The sequence below is a fragment of the Trypanosoma theileri genome (genome assembly GCF_002087225.1).
Source record: "Trypanosoma theileri isolate Edinburgh chromosome Unknown TM35_Tth_21_V1, whole genome shotgun sequence".
Lineage (NCBI taxonomy): Eukaryota > Euglenozoa > Kinetoplastea > Trypanosomatida > Trypanosomatidae > Trypanosoma > Trypanosoma theileri.
The window spans coordinates 158,638-176,016 of record NW_021639863.1 but is presented as its reverse complement, the minus strand read 5'-3'; the positions used below and the strand labels follow the sequence as shown (position 1 = coordinate 176,016).

The 17,379-nt window shown below is 39.9% G+C and overlaps 5 protein-coding genes across 5 annotated transcripts; all 5 read left to right on the top strand.

Annotated features, from left to right (window-relative positions):
• Positions 1–31: 31 nt before the first annotated feature.
• Positions 32–2,932, top strand: TM35_000211640 (uncharacterized protein; the record flags this gene model as incomplete). The annotated part of the gene is made up of 1 exon (XM_029027014.1): positions 32–2,932. One exon carries the CDS (start codon positions 32–34, stop codon positions 2,930–2,932), a length of 2,901 nt encoding a protein of 966 aa, XP_028881624.1.
• Positions 2,933–3,605: 673 nt separating this feature from the next.
• Positions 3,606–5,372, top strand: TM35_000211630 (putative chaperone protein DNAj; the record flags this gene model as incomplete). The annotated part of the gene is made up of 1 exon (XM_029027013.1): positions 3,606–5,372. One exon carries the CDS (start codon positions 3,606–3,608, stop codon positions 5,370–5,372), a length of 1,767 nt encoding a protein of 588 aa, XP_028881623.1.
• A 765-nt stretch (positions 5,373–6,137) lies between these two features.
• TM35_000211620 (uncharacterized protein) lies at positions 6,138–8,348 on the top strand (the record flags this gene model as incomplete). Its single annotated transcript, XM_029027012.1, has 1 exon — positions 6,138–8,348. One exon carries the CDS (start codon positions 6,138–6,140, stop codon positions 8,346–8,348), a length of 2,211 nt encoding a protein of 736 aa, XP_028881622.1.
• A 722-nt stretch (positions 8,349–9,070) lies between these two features.
• Positions 9,071–14,488, top strand: TM35_000211610 (uncharacterized protein; the record flags this gene model as incomplete). The annotated part of the gene is made up of 1 exon (XM_029027011.1): positions 9,071–14,488. The coding sequence occupies one exon, from the start codon at positions 9,071–9,073 to the stop codon at positions 14,486–14,488; it is 5,418 nt and encodes a 1,805-aa protein (XP_028881621.1).
• Positions 14,489–14,873: 385 nt separating this feature from the next.
• TM35_000211600 (heat shock 70 kDa protein) lies at positions 14,874–16,811 on the top strand (the record flags this gene model as incomplete). The annotated part of the gene is made up of 1 exon (XM_029027010.1): positions 14,874–16,811. One exon carries the CDS (start codon positions 14,874–14,876, stop codon positions 16,809–16,811), a length of 1,938 nt encoding a protein of 645 aa, XP_028881620.1.
• Between the last annotated feature and the right edge of the window lie 568 nt (positions 16,812–17,379).

The window sequence follows — 17,379 nt, the reverse complement described above, 5'->3', positions numbered from 1 at the left end:
ACACACACACACACACACACAAGGCGCTCTCATGCTCTCTCGAGGTCCAGGGCTTTTCTTGCAGGGAAATTCATCTGATTTTGGGAATAACTATACCGGTAGGCGTCGCCGCTCCAGTTCTGTCAGCATCTTCCTTGACGATGATGAAGAAGTGCGGGGCGGAAGATTCAGCAATATTCTCGATGATCTCGTGAGTCAACAACAGAGTATCCCCAGTGGAGGTGAAGATGCATTGCTGGTGCGATTGGGTCTCAAAGTGGGCAGGGAAAGTGACGCTGAGATTTCAAATACCACAGCCGCTAATATTACCTTTTCTCTTGGTGCTGCGCCTGTTAAACCGATTATGAGTAAATCGAATGTGAATAAGAGAAGGGGAGACACAGGTGTAATGTCTATGGGTAGAAAAGGAGGTCATCGAGGAGGAATTTCTTCCATACGAAAGGGGAATAATGTATATGGGAAGAGTCCATTACCATCAGCTTCATCTCAAGGGGTTGGTATTGATTCAGTTCGGGGTCGTCGTCTGATTATAAATCCCACTGAATCTCAACCTGTACCCATTTCTTTAAAGAATTCACAACGACAAAAACAACAACAAGAACAACAGAAACAACAGAAGCAGCAAGAAAATCGTAGTCTCTCGCAAGGTACGACTGTTAAAACAGTAAGATCAATGAGAGGAGAATCCATGGGATCACTGGGATCTGTTTCTGAAAAGAGACGGTTCCCATCATCTGGAGCAATAGGGGGTAGTCTTCAAAAGAAAGAAAGCTCAAATAAACTGCTAAGAAAGAAAAGCTTTATTGAGAGTATATCAATTGATGATGATGATCCTTGGTGTCCATTGTCTGGTATGAAGAAAGGGAAAGAGGTGAAATTAAGAGGAAAGACCGTACCCGTACTAAAGCCTCTCCCACCCAAGACAATCAAAAAATTCTATACAGAAGATGTAGCTACCTTTGAAAATGGAGTTGCTATTAGTCCTTCCCCATTTCCCTCACATTTATCAGTAGATATTTTACAATCTTCTCTTAATCCTATGCTAATACTACATGATACACAAGGTGAAGATTTCCCTTCACACTCTTTAACACGTCCAATGGAGGATTATAGTTTTCCTGTATCCATGGGAACAAGTAAAGGACCCAAAATTCGTTCCGTAAATGCATGGATAGAACCTCCATCTAATGTACTATTACCCGATAATACTGTAGTAAAAGAAGATAAAAAAGAAAAAATAACAGGACAACGTGATATATGGTATTTAGGAAGTCATCATGAAAGTACTGATAAAGAAGGAACAGACTGGATGCGACCTCTACAAGAAGCAGGATTAACAAAGAAAAAAGAATCATCTATGATTACAGAGACTCCTGATGAATTACCATATCGTCGTCCTTGTGGTATAGATGATGATTATCAAAGTATGTTTCAAAATTTACAACAGGTTCATACTGGTACGCATCCTACTATTTATTCTACTACTCGTATGGAAGATATTATAGAATCTCAAGAAGTACATAAACCTCCCAATTCATTTGCAGCCCGATCTGCACTTCTCCGTGAACCTCAACTTTTGTTAGATAGTGAATTTCTTACATCCAAAGGCTCTAGTGCACGTATACCAGTACTAGGGAGTTCACGCCCACGAAAAGATAGTCGTTGGATTACAATGTTTAGTGGAGGTGGAATTCATGAGTCTTCCACTCAGACAATGCTACAGCATGTACAGTTTGTTGAACTTTCGCATGCAGCAAAATTATTATATACGGCTATATTATATCTTCGCACATTAGGTGGATTTCCAACATTATTACGTATTACCCCACTTACTGTAAATAGTACAGTAACAGGAAAAGAACATTGTATAGAATTAACGTTTTCATCTTCTACAGAAGAAGAAGGAAAAGGAGAAAGAGAAAGAGGAGGAAAAAGAAAAAGTACACAAGCTGATCATTCAATTTCTTTAGCGGCTTCTATTTTTGCTTCAGAAAGTTGGACTAACAACTTTAGTTCCTATGGAGAAAATAAAGAAGAACGTGTTGTTGTTTTACGATCTGTTTTAGCAGAAAAATCTGTAGTGGAACGTTTTGGACGAAGAGAGATTGTCCACGTCCTTCCACCCTTACAACAATCCCTAAAGCCAATGGATGAAAATAAAGGAGTTGGTCTTGATAATACAGCCGTATTGGCTTCTAAGAGTAATGCGGTAAGTCGACTCCTTCGTGAATTTGATACTTCTTCCACTTCTTCTGAAGGGATAACAGCTCAACAACGGTTTAATATTTTAAATTCTGGAGCTGGAAAACATAACTATGGGGATATCGCAGTAGTCTTCTTAATGAGTGCAGAGGCTTCAGAGATGAGTGGTCCATTACCAGAACCGATGGATCTCGAAGGATTACGGTATAAAGTGTTTGCACTTCGACAGCATGAGTTTCGCGCCGCAAATAATACAAAGAAGAATAACGTTAGTATATTAACGCAAGATAAAAAGAAAGAACGACGGAGTTCATTTGAATTGGAATTACTAAAGATGACAAGTGATCCTTTAGCAGACTCCGCAGCCGTAGATGGAATAACAAGAAGAAAAAGAAGAACCACATTCAATACAACAACAGATATTGAATCTCTACAACGACGATTCCCACCGTATAGAGCCGTTACGGTTGCGGAGTCTACACTTGCCGCTATTCATGATAATACCCCACATGGAATACCAAGAGATGAATCTCAACAACAAAAACAAAAACGAAAACAACAAAAACAACGAGAGGAGTTAGAAGAAATGAATGAAGAATGTGTGGTGCCTAATTTTCAATTATTACGTCTACCACACTTGCATGAAGATTTATTTGGTGCTGTGCAATTTGCGTTAGATGTTCAGGTTCGGTTGGCAAAAGAGAAAGCCGCTCATGCACGTTTTTTTTAGAGGTCATATTCACATAATATGGGAATATATAGATTTTCTTTTTTTTTAAAAAAAAGAAATAGAAACCTAGAAAGAAAAAAATAAAATAGAAAGAAAATAGAGTCTGGGTAAAAAGAGAAAAAAATAAAGAGGATTATTATTAGAGTGATAGAAGGGAAATATACCTTTATTATTATTTTTATTTTTAGCGTTTGCAAAAACAGTTTTTCCCATATTGCACCGTTATAAGATGATAGTAAAAAAAAAGAAACACGGAAATGTACTTTTATACACCTTTTTTTCTTTTCTTGTTAGACCTTGTGTAGATCTGTACATTCTGATAAAGAGATATAAAACACAGAAATGCAGTTGTTTTATATATATATATATATATATATATATATATATATTTCTGGGATGTTATTACATTATACATTGATAGAAGGAGAATATATGAGAAGTATATTTGGAAAATCCAAATGTTTTCCTGGGATATATTTTCTTTTATTCTATTTAATTGTATTATTTATGTTTTTTTTTTTCTTTTCTTTCTTTTTTTCTTTTTCTATCATAAAGGGAAATTGGTCTGACTCCGTGCACTTAATTACTTGGAGTAAAGCGGAAAAGAAGGAAAAAAGAGTACATACATATATATATACATATATCTGATAAGAGGAAAGTGTTTAGGGGAGTGATGGCTAGTGGATTAACGGCGCGTAGACTTATTCTCCAGCAGCTCACTGCGGTGATGCAACACAGTCCACTCGGATGTTCACTCGCACTCATTCCGTTAGGACGCCCCACTACATCTATGAATAGCCCCAACTCCAATAAAGTTTCCTGGTTTGGTCGTCTTCTTATTCAACCTGAAAAGAATCGTGGTACCTTTACACTCATGACAGAAGAGGAAATGGAATATCTACGAAGACGACGAGAGGACGACGGTGATGAGGCGAGAGTGGTTCTCTCCACACGCCCAACACGCCAAATCTCCAGAGGAATTGCTGGTTCCATGCTTAATGTTGTTCTCTCCTTTTTTCTCTCTCCGATTCTGGCACTTTCTGTTTCATTAGAAGCGGTACGATTAGGCGGTTTACGTCCTCATACATTTATTCTCGCACCAGCAGTGGGACTCACATGGGGAGCTGTTTTTTTCGTCATTGCATGGTATGCCGCAGCCCAGCAGTTATTATTATGTTTCTTCTATCAATTAGAAGCCCCAGTGGTGTATTTATGCCGAAGTGGTTACTGCTGGAATGAGTTTGCTTGTCGCTATGAATATCCCTCTGGTGTTGTTGGACACTCTCATCCACTCCTCGCATTAGAGCCATCAGAGGAGAAACTCCGAGAACGTGCCATGCGACGGGAGTCCAGACGACAACAACGGGGTGAAAAGAAACGTCCAGTTACATATGAACGTGCAAGGAATAATAATAATAATAGTGGTAGATATACAGAAAATGAGAGTGATTACTATGCTGTTTTAGGTGTAGCCCGTGATGCCACTCCTCGTGAGATTCGAGAGGCGTATAATCGTCTCGTGTTGGAAGTACATCCCGACAAAAATCCCAATCGCACTGCAGCGGCTCAATTCGATGCCGTAACGAAAGCCTATCGTGTGCTTAGTAATGCGGAGAAACGGCGTAAATATGATATTGGTGGAAAAAGTGGTGTAGATGATGTTGGGGCAAAGAAGCGAGAGGCTTTACGTGCGTTATTTGGTGGAGATGAACTTCATCGTATCGTGGGAGATGTACGCACCGGCAGCTTCTCTCAACGGGTGCTGGATGGACTTGATTGGACACAGGAGGAACTTGCCATTTGTCGTCAACGCATGATTGAACGTTGTCGTGATGTTTTAATCACCTCTTATTTACAACCATTAGAACAACAACAACAACAACAACAGGGTGATAGTAGTGTTAGTAGTAATAATAATAATAATAGTAATAATAATGGAGCTGAAGTTCAAAAGTTGAAAGATCGATTACGTCGGTTGTTAAATACGGGTCTCGCAAAGGAGGTATTATACGCGGTGGGAAAAGAATACCTGCGGGTGGTGAAATACAGTGAAACGACTGGATCCATGCAGCGATTATTACTATTCCTACAAGAGACCGCTCCTCATCGTCTACAAAGACGATTGGATAAATGGCGTTGTTTAAGTCGTGTACGTCAACATACATTTAAAGATTCTGCGGCGATGGTGGATTTGGCGTGGTATGTCTCTGTAGAGGAATTGGAGTCTACAGCCCGGTGTGTAGCGACGGCAATATTGCTGGATCCAGAAATGGATCAACAGAAGCGACAGGAACGTCGGGAGGCGTTGCGGGTATTAGCAGAGACATTTGTGGCGTATGGACAACCCTACAAGGGTGCGAATAAGCAGACAATGGATACACTTATGAATTCCTTACGGGAATATCAACATCAGCAACAGAAACAAAAAGAAAGTAATTAAAATAACGTAATGGGAATACATATATATATACAAGAGTGAGAAGAGAGAGAAGAGGATGAGAAGAAGGCTAAAGAGATGCATTCATTAAACATATGACGATGAAATATCCCTTATAGCTTCTGTTTATCATATTATTATTATTATTATTATTATTATTATTATTATTATTATTATTATTATTATTATTATTATTATTGATATTGATATTGATATTGTTGTTTCTGGCAGAGGATTTTTTTTTTAATTCTTTTATTCACATTATTTAGCAGCGATGGCAGAAAGAAGTGACTGTTCTTTCTAGGAAAGAAAGAAACAGAACTACTGAGGGAGAAAAAAAAAGAAAAAAAAGTAATATTCTGATTTTACAAAAGTATTTTCTCTTTTTTGGGGTACTGTATATATATACAGGGTGAGAAGCAGTCTGTCTCTCTGTGTGGATAAGAAAGAGAAAGAGAAAGAGAAAGAAAGAGAAGGGATTCTTCTCCTTTATAACGTGTATCATCATTTAAGTTTTATTATTATTATTATTATTATTATTATTATTATTATTATTATTGTTATTATTGACTATGTTGCTACTGGTTCTTGTTATTGTTCGCTTCGTTATTTTGTTTTCATTTTTGTATTCTTTTTATTTTGTTTGTATCCTCCCAATAATAATAATAATAAAAGGCGAGCTATCACATTAGCGTAAACACAACTCAAACTCAAACACAAACACACACACACACACAGAGAGAGAAAGAGAGAGAGACTCCTGCACAGATGGAAGGAACAACATCGCCACCTACAATCATCACAACGGATGTGATCAAAAAAATATGTGTGCAACTCGGGTATTACCGCAATCCTGTTTGTAATGATAAGTTGTATCTACACCGTAAAGGCTTTGAAGGTATTGATGATGACGCCTTTACACCATACACAGATGTGAGAGTGTTGTGGCTGGAAAGCAACGCACTCAGTCACATAGCTTGTGGAAAAGATAGCCGACGTATTACAGTTAAACCCACAGAAGGAAAAGGAGAAGAAACAGAGGTGGTTGAAGTAAATGAAGGAAAGAGTATCTCAACAAGTGGAATATCAAAGAGTGCATATGTAGATTGTTATGGGGATTGGAAAAAAGCGCCTATTCGTCAAGTTAAAGAGGATAGAGGTCCAAATGTTGATGATGCTCTTGCTGCAGCTCTTGCCGCTGCTACTACTACTACTACTACTACTACTAATAATAATAATAATAATAATAATAATAATAATAATAATGATAATGTCAATGAAGAACGGACGGATAAAGAGGCTGAAGTATCCAGCAAATCATCACGTAAAGGATCAGAAATTGTGAAGGATGTATTTAATTCACTTTACCCCACACTTCGACAGTTGTACCTTCATAACAATCTTCTGCGTGAGATGCCAGACTTAAGTGGTTTTCAACGACTTGATTCTGTGAATCTTTCCAACAACTTTATACAGTCTGTACGAGCACACTGTGCTGAGTTTAACATGAAGGCCGCACAGTATGAGGAATCACGGCATGAAAAAGCCAAAAAACTCTTAGCGAACTCTAAGAGTATGCAGAATGAACTCCGTTCCAGAGGAGTTGAAGAAGAGAAGATTCTGAGTGAGAAAAGCCGACAAGAAGAAGAACATCAAGAACGAGAAGTACAACATCAACCACATCAAGAACAGGATGAAAGTTTACAAGAACACCAACACCAACAACACCAACAACAAACAATATGGGAAGAGAAGGAACATGGAGAAAACAAAGATTTGTTTAAACCGAGGAACTTAACAGAGTGTGGTTCATGGAGTTCATCATCTCCTCCACTTCATTCCACTACGCCTGTTCCAATCAATGATGACCCTACTGCTATTACTCTTACTCCTACCTCTAATAACAACAGCACTACAGAGGCTCCTTCACGCCAGGAGGCATTGGATGTTTGGCGTAATCGCGTTATTGCCTATACACAGTTCTGCCCACACACACCACTTAATGTCGCGGAAGATGGAAAGATCTCTGATGATGTGCCGGAGAAACACCGCAATCCCTGCAGTTCTCTGCGTACTGTTAATCTCAGTGGTAATCGCCTTCGCTTTGCGTCTGATCTGCTGGCGCTGCTCTGCTGCCACAACCTCGCCGTGTTGGATCTCAGCCACAACCAACTCGATGATGGCGAGGCGGTGCTGATGGTGTTGGAGCGACTCCCGCGTCTCCGCTCGCTGCGGCTCTCCGGCAATCCGCTCGTGCGCACACTGCCGAGATACCGCAAGACTGTACTCGCCCGCTGTGCGGAACTCATGCATTTGGACGACCGCCCGGTGTTTGCGGCCGAGCGCCGACTGGTGACGGCGTGGGCGCAGGGCGGCGAGGAGGCGGAGCGGGTGGAGCGAATGCAAATGCGGCGAGAGGCGGAGAGTGAACACCTGCGGCGACTGGAGGACTTTCGCGCGATGGTGCGACGATCACGTTATCTCAGTGATGGCAGCAGCGGCAGTGGTGAGAATATTTTTTACAATAATCACAATATGAACAGTCGTAATAATAATAATAATAATAATAATAATAGTAATAATAATAATAATAATAATAATAATTTAAGTTATACTGGTAACAACGACAACAGCAGTACGAGTGTACGAACCCAGACGGATGGAGTCACAACAGATACAAGAGAAGCAATGTCAATGTCTGGGGAAATAAGGGAGCGTGGGCAAATATTTGTAACCAATGAATACAATGATGACGATGAGCCAACAAGCTCTGAAACCAGCGAAAACGATGATGATAATGATAATATCCACACAGTGGCTCACGAGAGAATTCAGAATGAAAATGGATTACAATCACCACCACCAACACAAGTGCAACGTTCAAGAGCTCAAGGATATGTACAACAAGAACAAAGTGATGTGGACCGTGATGATGATGAAGAGACTGCAATTTACATCCCACTAGGAGCTGATAGATAGATTTAATGGTGCAACGAAAAGGTGGAAAAGTGTGCAAAAAATCCAAACAAAAAAATGTAGAATAAAGTATATATATATATTTATTTATTTATTTATTTATTTATTTATTTATTTATTTATTTATATGTTCATATGTAGAAGTTATGGTATTGAGCGCTTGTATCTTGACCTTTTTTTTCTTAGATCGTCTCACGGTATATTGATATTTCGCTCTCTCTCTTTCTTTTTTTTTTTGTTTTTTATTTCGAGTTCCTTGCTGATGACTCTGGTATTACCTTCAATGAACCTGTTTTTCCCAACACTCCTTTTCCTTTATATACATGTATGTCATATTTTTTTATTTTTCATCATTGTTCAGCTTTTCTTTTCATCCTTTTCACTTTTTCTTCTTTTTATATTTCTTGGAGCTCCTCTTTGTTTTTCTCGTAGAAAGAAAAAAACATAAATTTGTTTCCTCCCATATGAAAACAAAAAAGAGGGGACAATAGAGTTCCTGCAGATATACGTATTTTCTTGTAATTGTATTTATACATTATTTATCTATAGATTTGCGTCTAGACCTGTGAGTGTGTGAGTTGGTGAGATCTCCGTCCTTTTACTGATATCAACAACAACAAGAGCAGCAGTGGCGACATCAATAACAGCGATTTCTATTAACTATACGATAGAGAGAGAGAGAGAGAGAGAAAGAGAGAAAATAAAAAAAAAAAAAAAAAGAAAAAATGACCCTTTCCGGTTATCACATTTGTTTTACTGGTTTTTACGATGAGGAGGAAGATGACGACCAGCATGTTGATGATAACAACAACAAGCATCCCATATCTATACAAGGAGGAGGAGGAGGAAATCATATCTCGTGGTCTCTGCGTAGAATTCGAGCCTTTGCGGAATCCCTTGGCGCTGTTGTGCAAACGCACATCACCCGACGGACGACTGTTCTCGTTGCCGGTCAAGGACTCACACGAAAACGTCTCGTGGCTGAACAACACCGTATTCCTGTTGTCTCTACTCGTTGGCTTGAATCCCACGGGAGATTGGCCTTTGCAGATGCGAAACTGTTGCCCTTAGCCGGATATATATTCTGTGGAACCCAAATGACCACAGATGAAGAAAAGGCTCTTATTTCTATTATTGAACGTCATGGAGGGGATTTTGATCGCACACTTACGGCACGTACATCGATGTTATTTGTACCGCCTGGATGGTTTAAACAATGGCAACAACAACAACAACGCCTTTCTGGTCGTTTCTCTACAGGACCACAAGGAAGTTCTGTAGCGTCACCTGCTCTTCCTGAAAAGATAAGATTTGCGTGGGCTACAGATATTCCCATTGTGGAGTACACTCGTTTTCTTACAATGGCGGCATTAGGTAGTAGTGTCAGTGTCATAGATGATAATAATAATAACAATAATAATGAGATAAATGGAAAAAGCACGAAAGCCCCTTCGAGAACTGATTTTGATACAATTGCTCAACTCTGTGCATTACCAATATCCGTTGTTGGTGGAGCTGTACCTCACACACAGCGAGATAGTGCACCACCACCAGCAATAATAACAACAGCAACAACAGTAGCAGCAGAAGAGACAGAAAAATCACCACAAGGAAGAAGGACAATGGTATTTGTAGACAATAGTGATTATGATAATAATGATGAAAGTGATGGTAAACATAATAATAATAATAATGTTAATGATACTACTAAACAGACCCATGTGAAGGTGGATGAAGTAAAGAATGATTTGGTGGTAGTGAAGCATGAGACCGGCACATTGCAGGATACTCATTGTGATCACCAGAATACAAACACAATCGGTGGTTCATTGCAGGAAGAGAAAAGGATGACAACAGTGAATCTATCGTGTCATCCCTCTACTAATACTATTTTAGGCAATGAAAATAATAATAATAATAATATACATAATAATAGCAACAGTGTTGAAGGGGATGAAAATAATTTCTTCTTCTCACAAAGTCGTCCTTTTCTACAAGTAGCACTATTAGGATGTAGTGCACGTGAGTTAGTGGATTGCATCCGCATGGTGATAACTTGTCGCTTTCTACGCACTTCTATTGTAACCCCTCTCACAGATGTTATTATAGTGGGAAGTGAATTACTTCAGCTATCTCCAGAGGGTATGAATAAAGGAAATAATACTGATAGTGTAAAGAATAGAAATCAACAACAACAACAACAACAGCAGCAGCAGCAGCAGGAATATCAACAACAAGGACAAGTTTTATCTCAACTACGTGATCATCTTTGTGCTAGTTATGGTATACCTGTTGAACGTATAGTGACAGTTGCATGGCTGCAGTCCTGTTATCAACAGATGATGATGCTTCTGCATGATTTACATAATGTGAATACTACTATAATGACTTCAACTGGTGAGACTAGAAGTTCGTCCTTCGTTCCTTTACCACTCCCACTAAACAAAGTTCCTCCAACTGAAGGGTTTAATATACGTATCTCATCCACGGTATCACTCTTTGATGTACCTCAACAACAACAACAACAACAACAACAAGAGGAAGGGAAAAAACAACAATCAGAAATGTCTTTACCTCGACTGAGAAAGAAAAAGGCAGCAGCTACGGATTCTTTACAACAAAACAGTAAAAAATCCCGACTTGAAGTTGCTGTACGAGATACTCTTAGTGATGCAGAAAAGCAGTATAATGCTGAACTCCATCTAGCAGACCGTCGAGTTAAGGATCTCCTTGAGTTATTGGGTACATCATCAAACCCTTATGAAGATTCGTTACCCCCACTCATTTCTTCTCTCTTTTGTTTTCTGGAGAATGACTTCTCACGTATTGAATTAGCAGTTGTACGGGCTCTTATCAAACACGGTAAAGGAATCTGGATAAAAAAGACTCGAGAGGAGTGGACCAAGGCCCTAACACGAACTGGAGCTACAATAGAAGCAACAACAACAACAACAACAACAATGGAAGAAAGTCAACAGAAACAACAAGAAGAACGTGAACTCTTATCCTTTGTCCGCCGACGCAGTGTATTTCACAAGCGACTATGCCGCGCCCAAACCGATGGAGATGCGGCTTCCACACATCATTCTATACAATCTGACATTCGACAGAGTCGAAAACTTTCACCATCATTACCAGAAGCATCTGGAGCTGTTATCGCTATGTATGTTGTACCGCATGGGGATCAACGCCCTTCGGATATTCTTCTTCGTAGTGATGGTAGAAAAAGTGGGGGTTCACAGTGGCATCCATTGCGTTATCTTCCAGCAGTTACACAAGACTATGTGCTTTGTTGTTTAGCGGCACAACGCATATTACACCCGAATAGTTGTTTTATTTTTTATCAACCAATTCCAACAGAGAATGAACGACTTGCACGGCGACGATTACGTAGTGAAGCGGGAAAACCACTCACTATCTCACCTTGGCTTGGTCAAAGACGACATGAAAAGGCACCATTGGTAGGCGTTTCTGTGTATTTTCACTGTATAATGGAAGATGAAGTGTGTACGGCTACCACAGCATTACGTCGAGTCCTTTTAAGTTGTTTGACAGCAGCCGTAAGTGAATTGGGTGGACATACGGCGGAGGTGTTTTTACAGGAGGCGGTTACACATGTAGTAATTATGGATATTGCCTCTATCATGGCATCTGGGACCATAACAGAAACTTCAGAGATTCTTCCATGGTTAAAAGTAGAAGAAATGGAAGAACGTGAAGGACTTCTCACACGAAATGCTGTTTGGCCAGAAAGAATACAAAATACATTAAGGTATGATCTTATGAGACTTGCCAAAACAGGGCGGGTATCACTTGTGGGTATGGAATGGCTCCACGCGAGTGTGGCGTGGGGTGTATTTCTAGATGAAACTCCATTCACACTTCCGATAATATCTAATGATTATACAGAAGAAAAACAACAACAACAACAACAACAACAACAGCAGGAAGAAGAAGAAGAATATCAAGGAGATCATCCATGCGATGCGGGACGTCCAACAGTAGCCTTCTCCACTATTACACCACCTGCTACACCACAACGACGACGTGTTGGAACTACAGATGTCACACTTTTACCTTTTGAAAGTTCCACAAAAGTGGCAACCGTAACATCAATGGTTGAGGGAGTCTCACCATCAAGTAAGATGACTGGTTCTGGTTATCAGTTTGATTTTACAACTCCTAATGCAACTCCAGGTCGTCCACATCTACAGCAGGATGTGTTGAATAGTAGTCGTATTAGTGCCTCACGGCAAAGTTGTCCACGATCGACACTACGTACACCACAGAAACAACGTGTAGGTGTTCCTCGTGTTCTCTCACCCGCTGTGGTTCTCGTACAAGAGGCAGCACCCATTCATGTATTGGAATCCCCAAGGAAATCGGATAGTGAAGAACCGCAAAAGAGGGAAAGTGTACCACATGTTAGTCAAGATGTGGATAACAATGGACACGCTTGCACCCCTATTCGGGGACCACGCGTACTTGGTGATGATGATGATAATGACGATGGCGAGTATGTATACTCTAATAAAAAGCCTCTTAATATTAATGAAAATATCAGGGATAGTACCACAGTCGGTAATAATAATAGTATGTGTCTCAATGATGATGATAGTGATAATGGTAGGGCATCATGTACACGGTTTAGCTGCCTTAGTTTAGGTGGTAGAAGCTCTGTAACAGCTCTTGAAATGGCACAACAATGGGACCCTGATGCGAATAGTAATAGTATTCGTCCGTTACGATCCCCATCATCTGTTGCTGTACAAATGGGTGCAGAAGTTTCTTCTTCTTCTTCTTCACATATCAATAACTATGGTGGTACTGGTACTGGTAGTGGTAGTAGTGGTGCTGTGCGTATTCATATCCTTCATGATGTACCAGAAAGAGATAAGTTGGTAACTTCCTGTAGAAGACTCAGTGACTCTGTATGCAGTGAGGTTGAGAATAGTATGAATAGTACAGACGGTTATCATGGAACGTTCTGGCAACAACAACAACTTTTTTATCACCAAGTAGATATGGCAGGTGTTATCACTCGTGTTCAAGTTATTGAACGATCTGTTCAAGATGCCGATGTGCTGGTAACACATCAATTAACACAACGAGAAAGTGTTCTTGCTGCTATTGCCGCTGGTTTGTGGGTAGTGACTCCCAAACTTCTTCAGGATTGTGAAATACGTCAGTCATTTCTTCCATTTCGTGATCTTTCTGTGTATGAGTGGTGTCCAGAACTTTTACCGCCTGGGGCACCTCGTAGTAGTTTACAACTCTCTAAACAATGCCGTAGTCGTCGACAACAACGACAGGCGACGGGAACTCGTTTATTTGATCATAAATGTTTTGTACTTGTCTCACCTGATACCACAGTGAGTCTCTCTCGTATGCGATCTATGCGAAATGTTCTTGAAACTGGAGGTGGTTTTGTGATCCATGTAAGCTATAAGGAAATGGATTCGAACTCTTCACAAGTTAGTTTGAAAACAACAAGAGTCACCACAACACTTGGATCTGAAGAAGGAGGAATGGGAATTCATATATCCTCCCCTGAGGCATTGCTTGAATTTATTACCATGTTAATTCGAGGTAAAGAAAATGATTGTAGTGATGAAAAGTGGGATTTATTATCAAATGCTACAAGAAAAAAATCAGCTTTATTACATGGGAAGGAGTTATTGATATTATTAGATGGTTTCGTACAAGGAAATAATACAACGAAGGGGGAAATACATTCAATGGTGGAAGTGTTCCGGCATGCACAAAGTCAATTCACAGAGGCTAGACAACATGCATTGGAAAAGAGAAACTACAAAAAACAACAACAACAACAACAGTGGGGATTTGGAAATCCGAGTAATGGGATACAAAGCAGAGATAGGTTACGCAGTATTGCAGAGATGCGACCACCACTTGATGATATTCGAAGGCGTTCTATTCCGCACGTAACGTTTTCACCGACATCTGCAGACTTGCAAGAGAATCTCAACATACATAATAATAATAATGAGAAAGATAATGAGAAGGAAGAGGAGGGAATGCCATCTGTGGAACTTGTTCAGATGTTCACATCCGATTGGATGACATTGGCAATCCAACAACGACGAAAGGTACCTTTATGTGTTGTGCCAATTCTTTTGTAGAGTCATCAGATGTGTTAGTTTTACGTAAAGAAAGAAAATAAAAAAAAAAAACATGTTTTCTTTTTTATTTTATTTTTTTCCTTTTTTTTTTTTTTTTCCTTTTCTTTGATGCTTACAATTATTTTCTGTTGCTCTCGTTAATATTTTCTTTTCTGCTTCATTCATTCCTTCTTTTTTTTTTTTGGTTGTTGTTGTTTACTCTGGGGATTTTTTTTTTCCACATTGCTTTCAGTCCTGGACAGAAATAAAACTTTACTAAAAACAATTACACTATACAGTAAAAAAAGTGGGTTTTGTCTAGAAAAGAAAAAAGAAAAGAAAAAGAAACACCGACAGGCACACAAACACACACATATAAAAAAAAAAAAAAAGTTAGAGAAAGAGAATGACAGCTCCTGCTATTGGTATTGATCTTGGCACAACCTATTCTTGTGTTGGTGTCTTCAAGAATGACCAAGTGGAGATCATCGCTAATGATCAAGGAAACCGCACAACACCTTCATATGTGGCGTTTACAGAGACAGAGCGTCTTGTTGGTGATGCCGCAAAGAATCAAGTGGCAATGAATCCAACCAACACAGTCTTTGATGCGAAACGTATGATTGGTCGCAAGTTTGATGATCCTGATTTGCAGTCTGATATGAAGCACTGGCCCTTTAAGGTTACAGTTCGAGATGGAAAGCCAGTGGTACAGGTGGAGTATCAAGGCGAGACCAAGACATTCTTCCCAGAGGAAATCAGTGCGATGGTTCTGGGAAAAATGAAGGAAATAGCAGAAGCATATATTGGTCTACCCGTAAAGAAGGCGGTGGTGACAGTTCCCGCATACTTTAATGATTCGCAGCGACAGGCTACAAAGGATGCTGGTGCTATTGCTGGTTTGGATGTGTTACGTATTATTAATGAGCCAACAGCTGCTGCCATTGCCTACGGTATGGATAAGAAAACAGATAAGGGAGAAAAGGTGGTCCTTATCTTTGATCTTGGTGGTGGTACCTTTGATGTAACTTTACTCACTATTGATGGTGGTATTTTTGAAGTGAAGGCAACGGCGGGAGATACCCACTTGGGTGGTGAAGATTTTGATAATCGCCTTGTGGATTACTTCGCTACGGAGTTTAAGACACGTTTTGGAAAAGATGTACGTGGAAATGCACGAGCTGTGCGACGTCTGCGAACGGCATGTGAGCGTGTGAAGCGAACACTCTCCAGTTCTTCCAATGCTACTGTGGAAATTGATGCCTTATATGATGGATGTGATCTCTTCTCAAAGATTACACGTGCTCGTTTTGAAGAAATGTGTCGTGATCAATTTGAGCGTTGCCTTGAACCAGTGAAAAAGGTTTTGCAGGATTCGGGTATGGAAGCACGTGATGTTCACGATGTGGTGTTGGTTGGTGGATCCACTCGTATTCCACGTATTCAACAAATTGTTCAGAACTTCTTTGGAGGTAAAGAACCCAATCGTTCTATTAATCCTGATGAGGCTGTGGCTTATGGTGCCGCCGTACAGGCACATATTCTCTCTGGTGGACGTTCTGAAAAGACTGAAGGACTTCTGTTACTGGATGTAACACCTCTTTCTCTTGGTGTGGAAACTGCTGGAGGAGTTATGTCTGTTCTTATTCCTCGTAACTCTACTGTGCCTATTCAAAAATCGCAGATATTCTCTACCAATGCTGATAATCAGCGAAATGTGGAGATTAAGGTGTATGAAGGTGAACGTCCACTTGTCTCACAGTGTCAGTGCCTGGGAACCTTTACACTTACGGACATCCCACCCGCCCCACGTGGAAAGCCCCGTATTACGGTTTCCTTCGATGTTAACAGCGATGGTATTCTCGTTGTGAGTGCGGAGGAGGAGTGTGGTGGAAAGAAACAGGCCATCACGATTACAAATGACACTGGTCGTTTATCAAAGGAACAGATTGAAAAGATGGTTCAAGAGGCTGAGCGCTTCGCCACGGAGGATCGCGCTAATGCTGAACGTATTGAGGCCCGTAATGCTGTGGAGAATTACACCTTCTCTCTTCGCGCCACCCTCAGCGAGCCGGATGTGGAGAATGGCATCAGTGCTGAAGATCGTCAGAAGATTTTGGCTGCGGTGAATGCTGCGGCCGCATGGTTGGATGAGAATCCAGAGGCCACAAAGGAAGAGTATGATGCGCAGAATAAAGAAATAGAGAAGGTCGCACATCCTATTCTCTCTGCTTATTATGTAAAGCGAACAATGGAGCGTCCACATGAGCCTAATTCCGCTGGTGCTGGTCAAGAGGGGGAACAAGACCCAAACGCCCCACCACCACCCAATGATGTGGATTAGGGAAGTGTGAGAATGAAAAAAAAAAACAAAAAAAGAGAGACTGGAAGAAAATAAAAAAAAGATAATAAAACAAATAGAAAAAAAAAGAAAAGAGAAAAGAAGGGAAGAGGGTTTAAACGAAAGAAAGGAAATAAAAAAAAAAGGCGGTTGTTACCACGTGAGGACAACAAAGAGTAGAAAGAAGAAGAAGAAGAAGAGTGATATGCTTGAACAAGTCTAAAGGAAATGAGACAATGATGCAAAGCAGTACGCTCATGAACCGTAGAAGCGGGTGGAAGAAAATACTAAAAAAAAAAAAAAAAAAGCAAATAGATATAAAGGAAAAAAGAAAGGAAAGAAAAGTTAACATCTTAAAAGGTATTCGTGCGTGATCAAGTATGGGTATTTTGCATATGCTTTGCTCTTATTTTCTATCACCTTTTCTTATTACTTTGTCCAACGTATCTAGAAATCAATTTATTATTATTATTATTGTTATTATTACTTTGTTTATAATGTTATTCTACAAATAGAAGATGCAGAGAGCGATATGCAGATTTATTATTTTCGTCTTGTTTTTTTTTTTTTT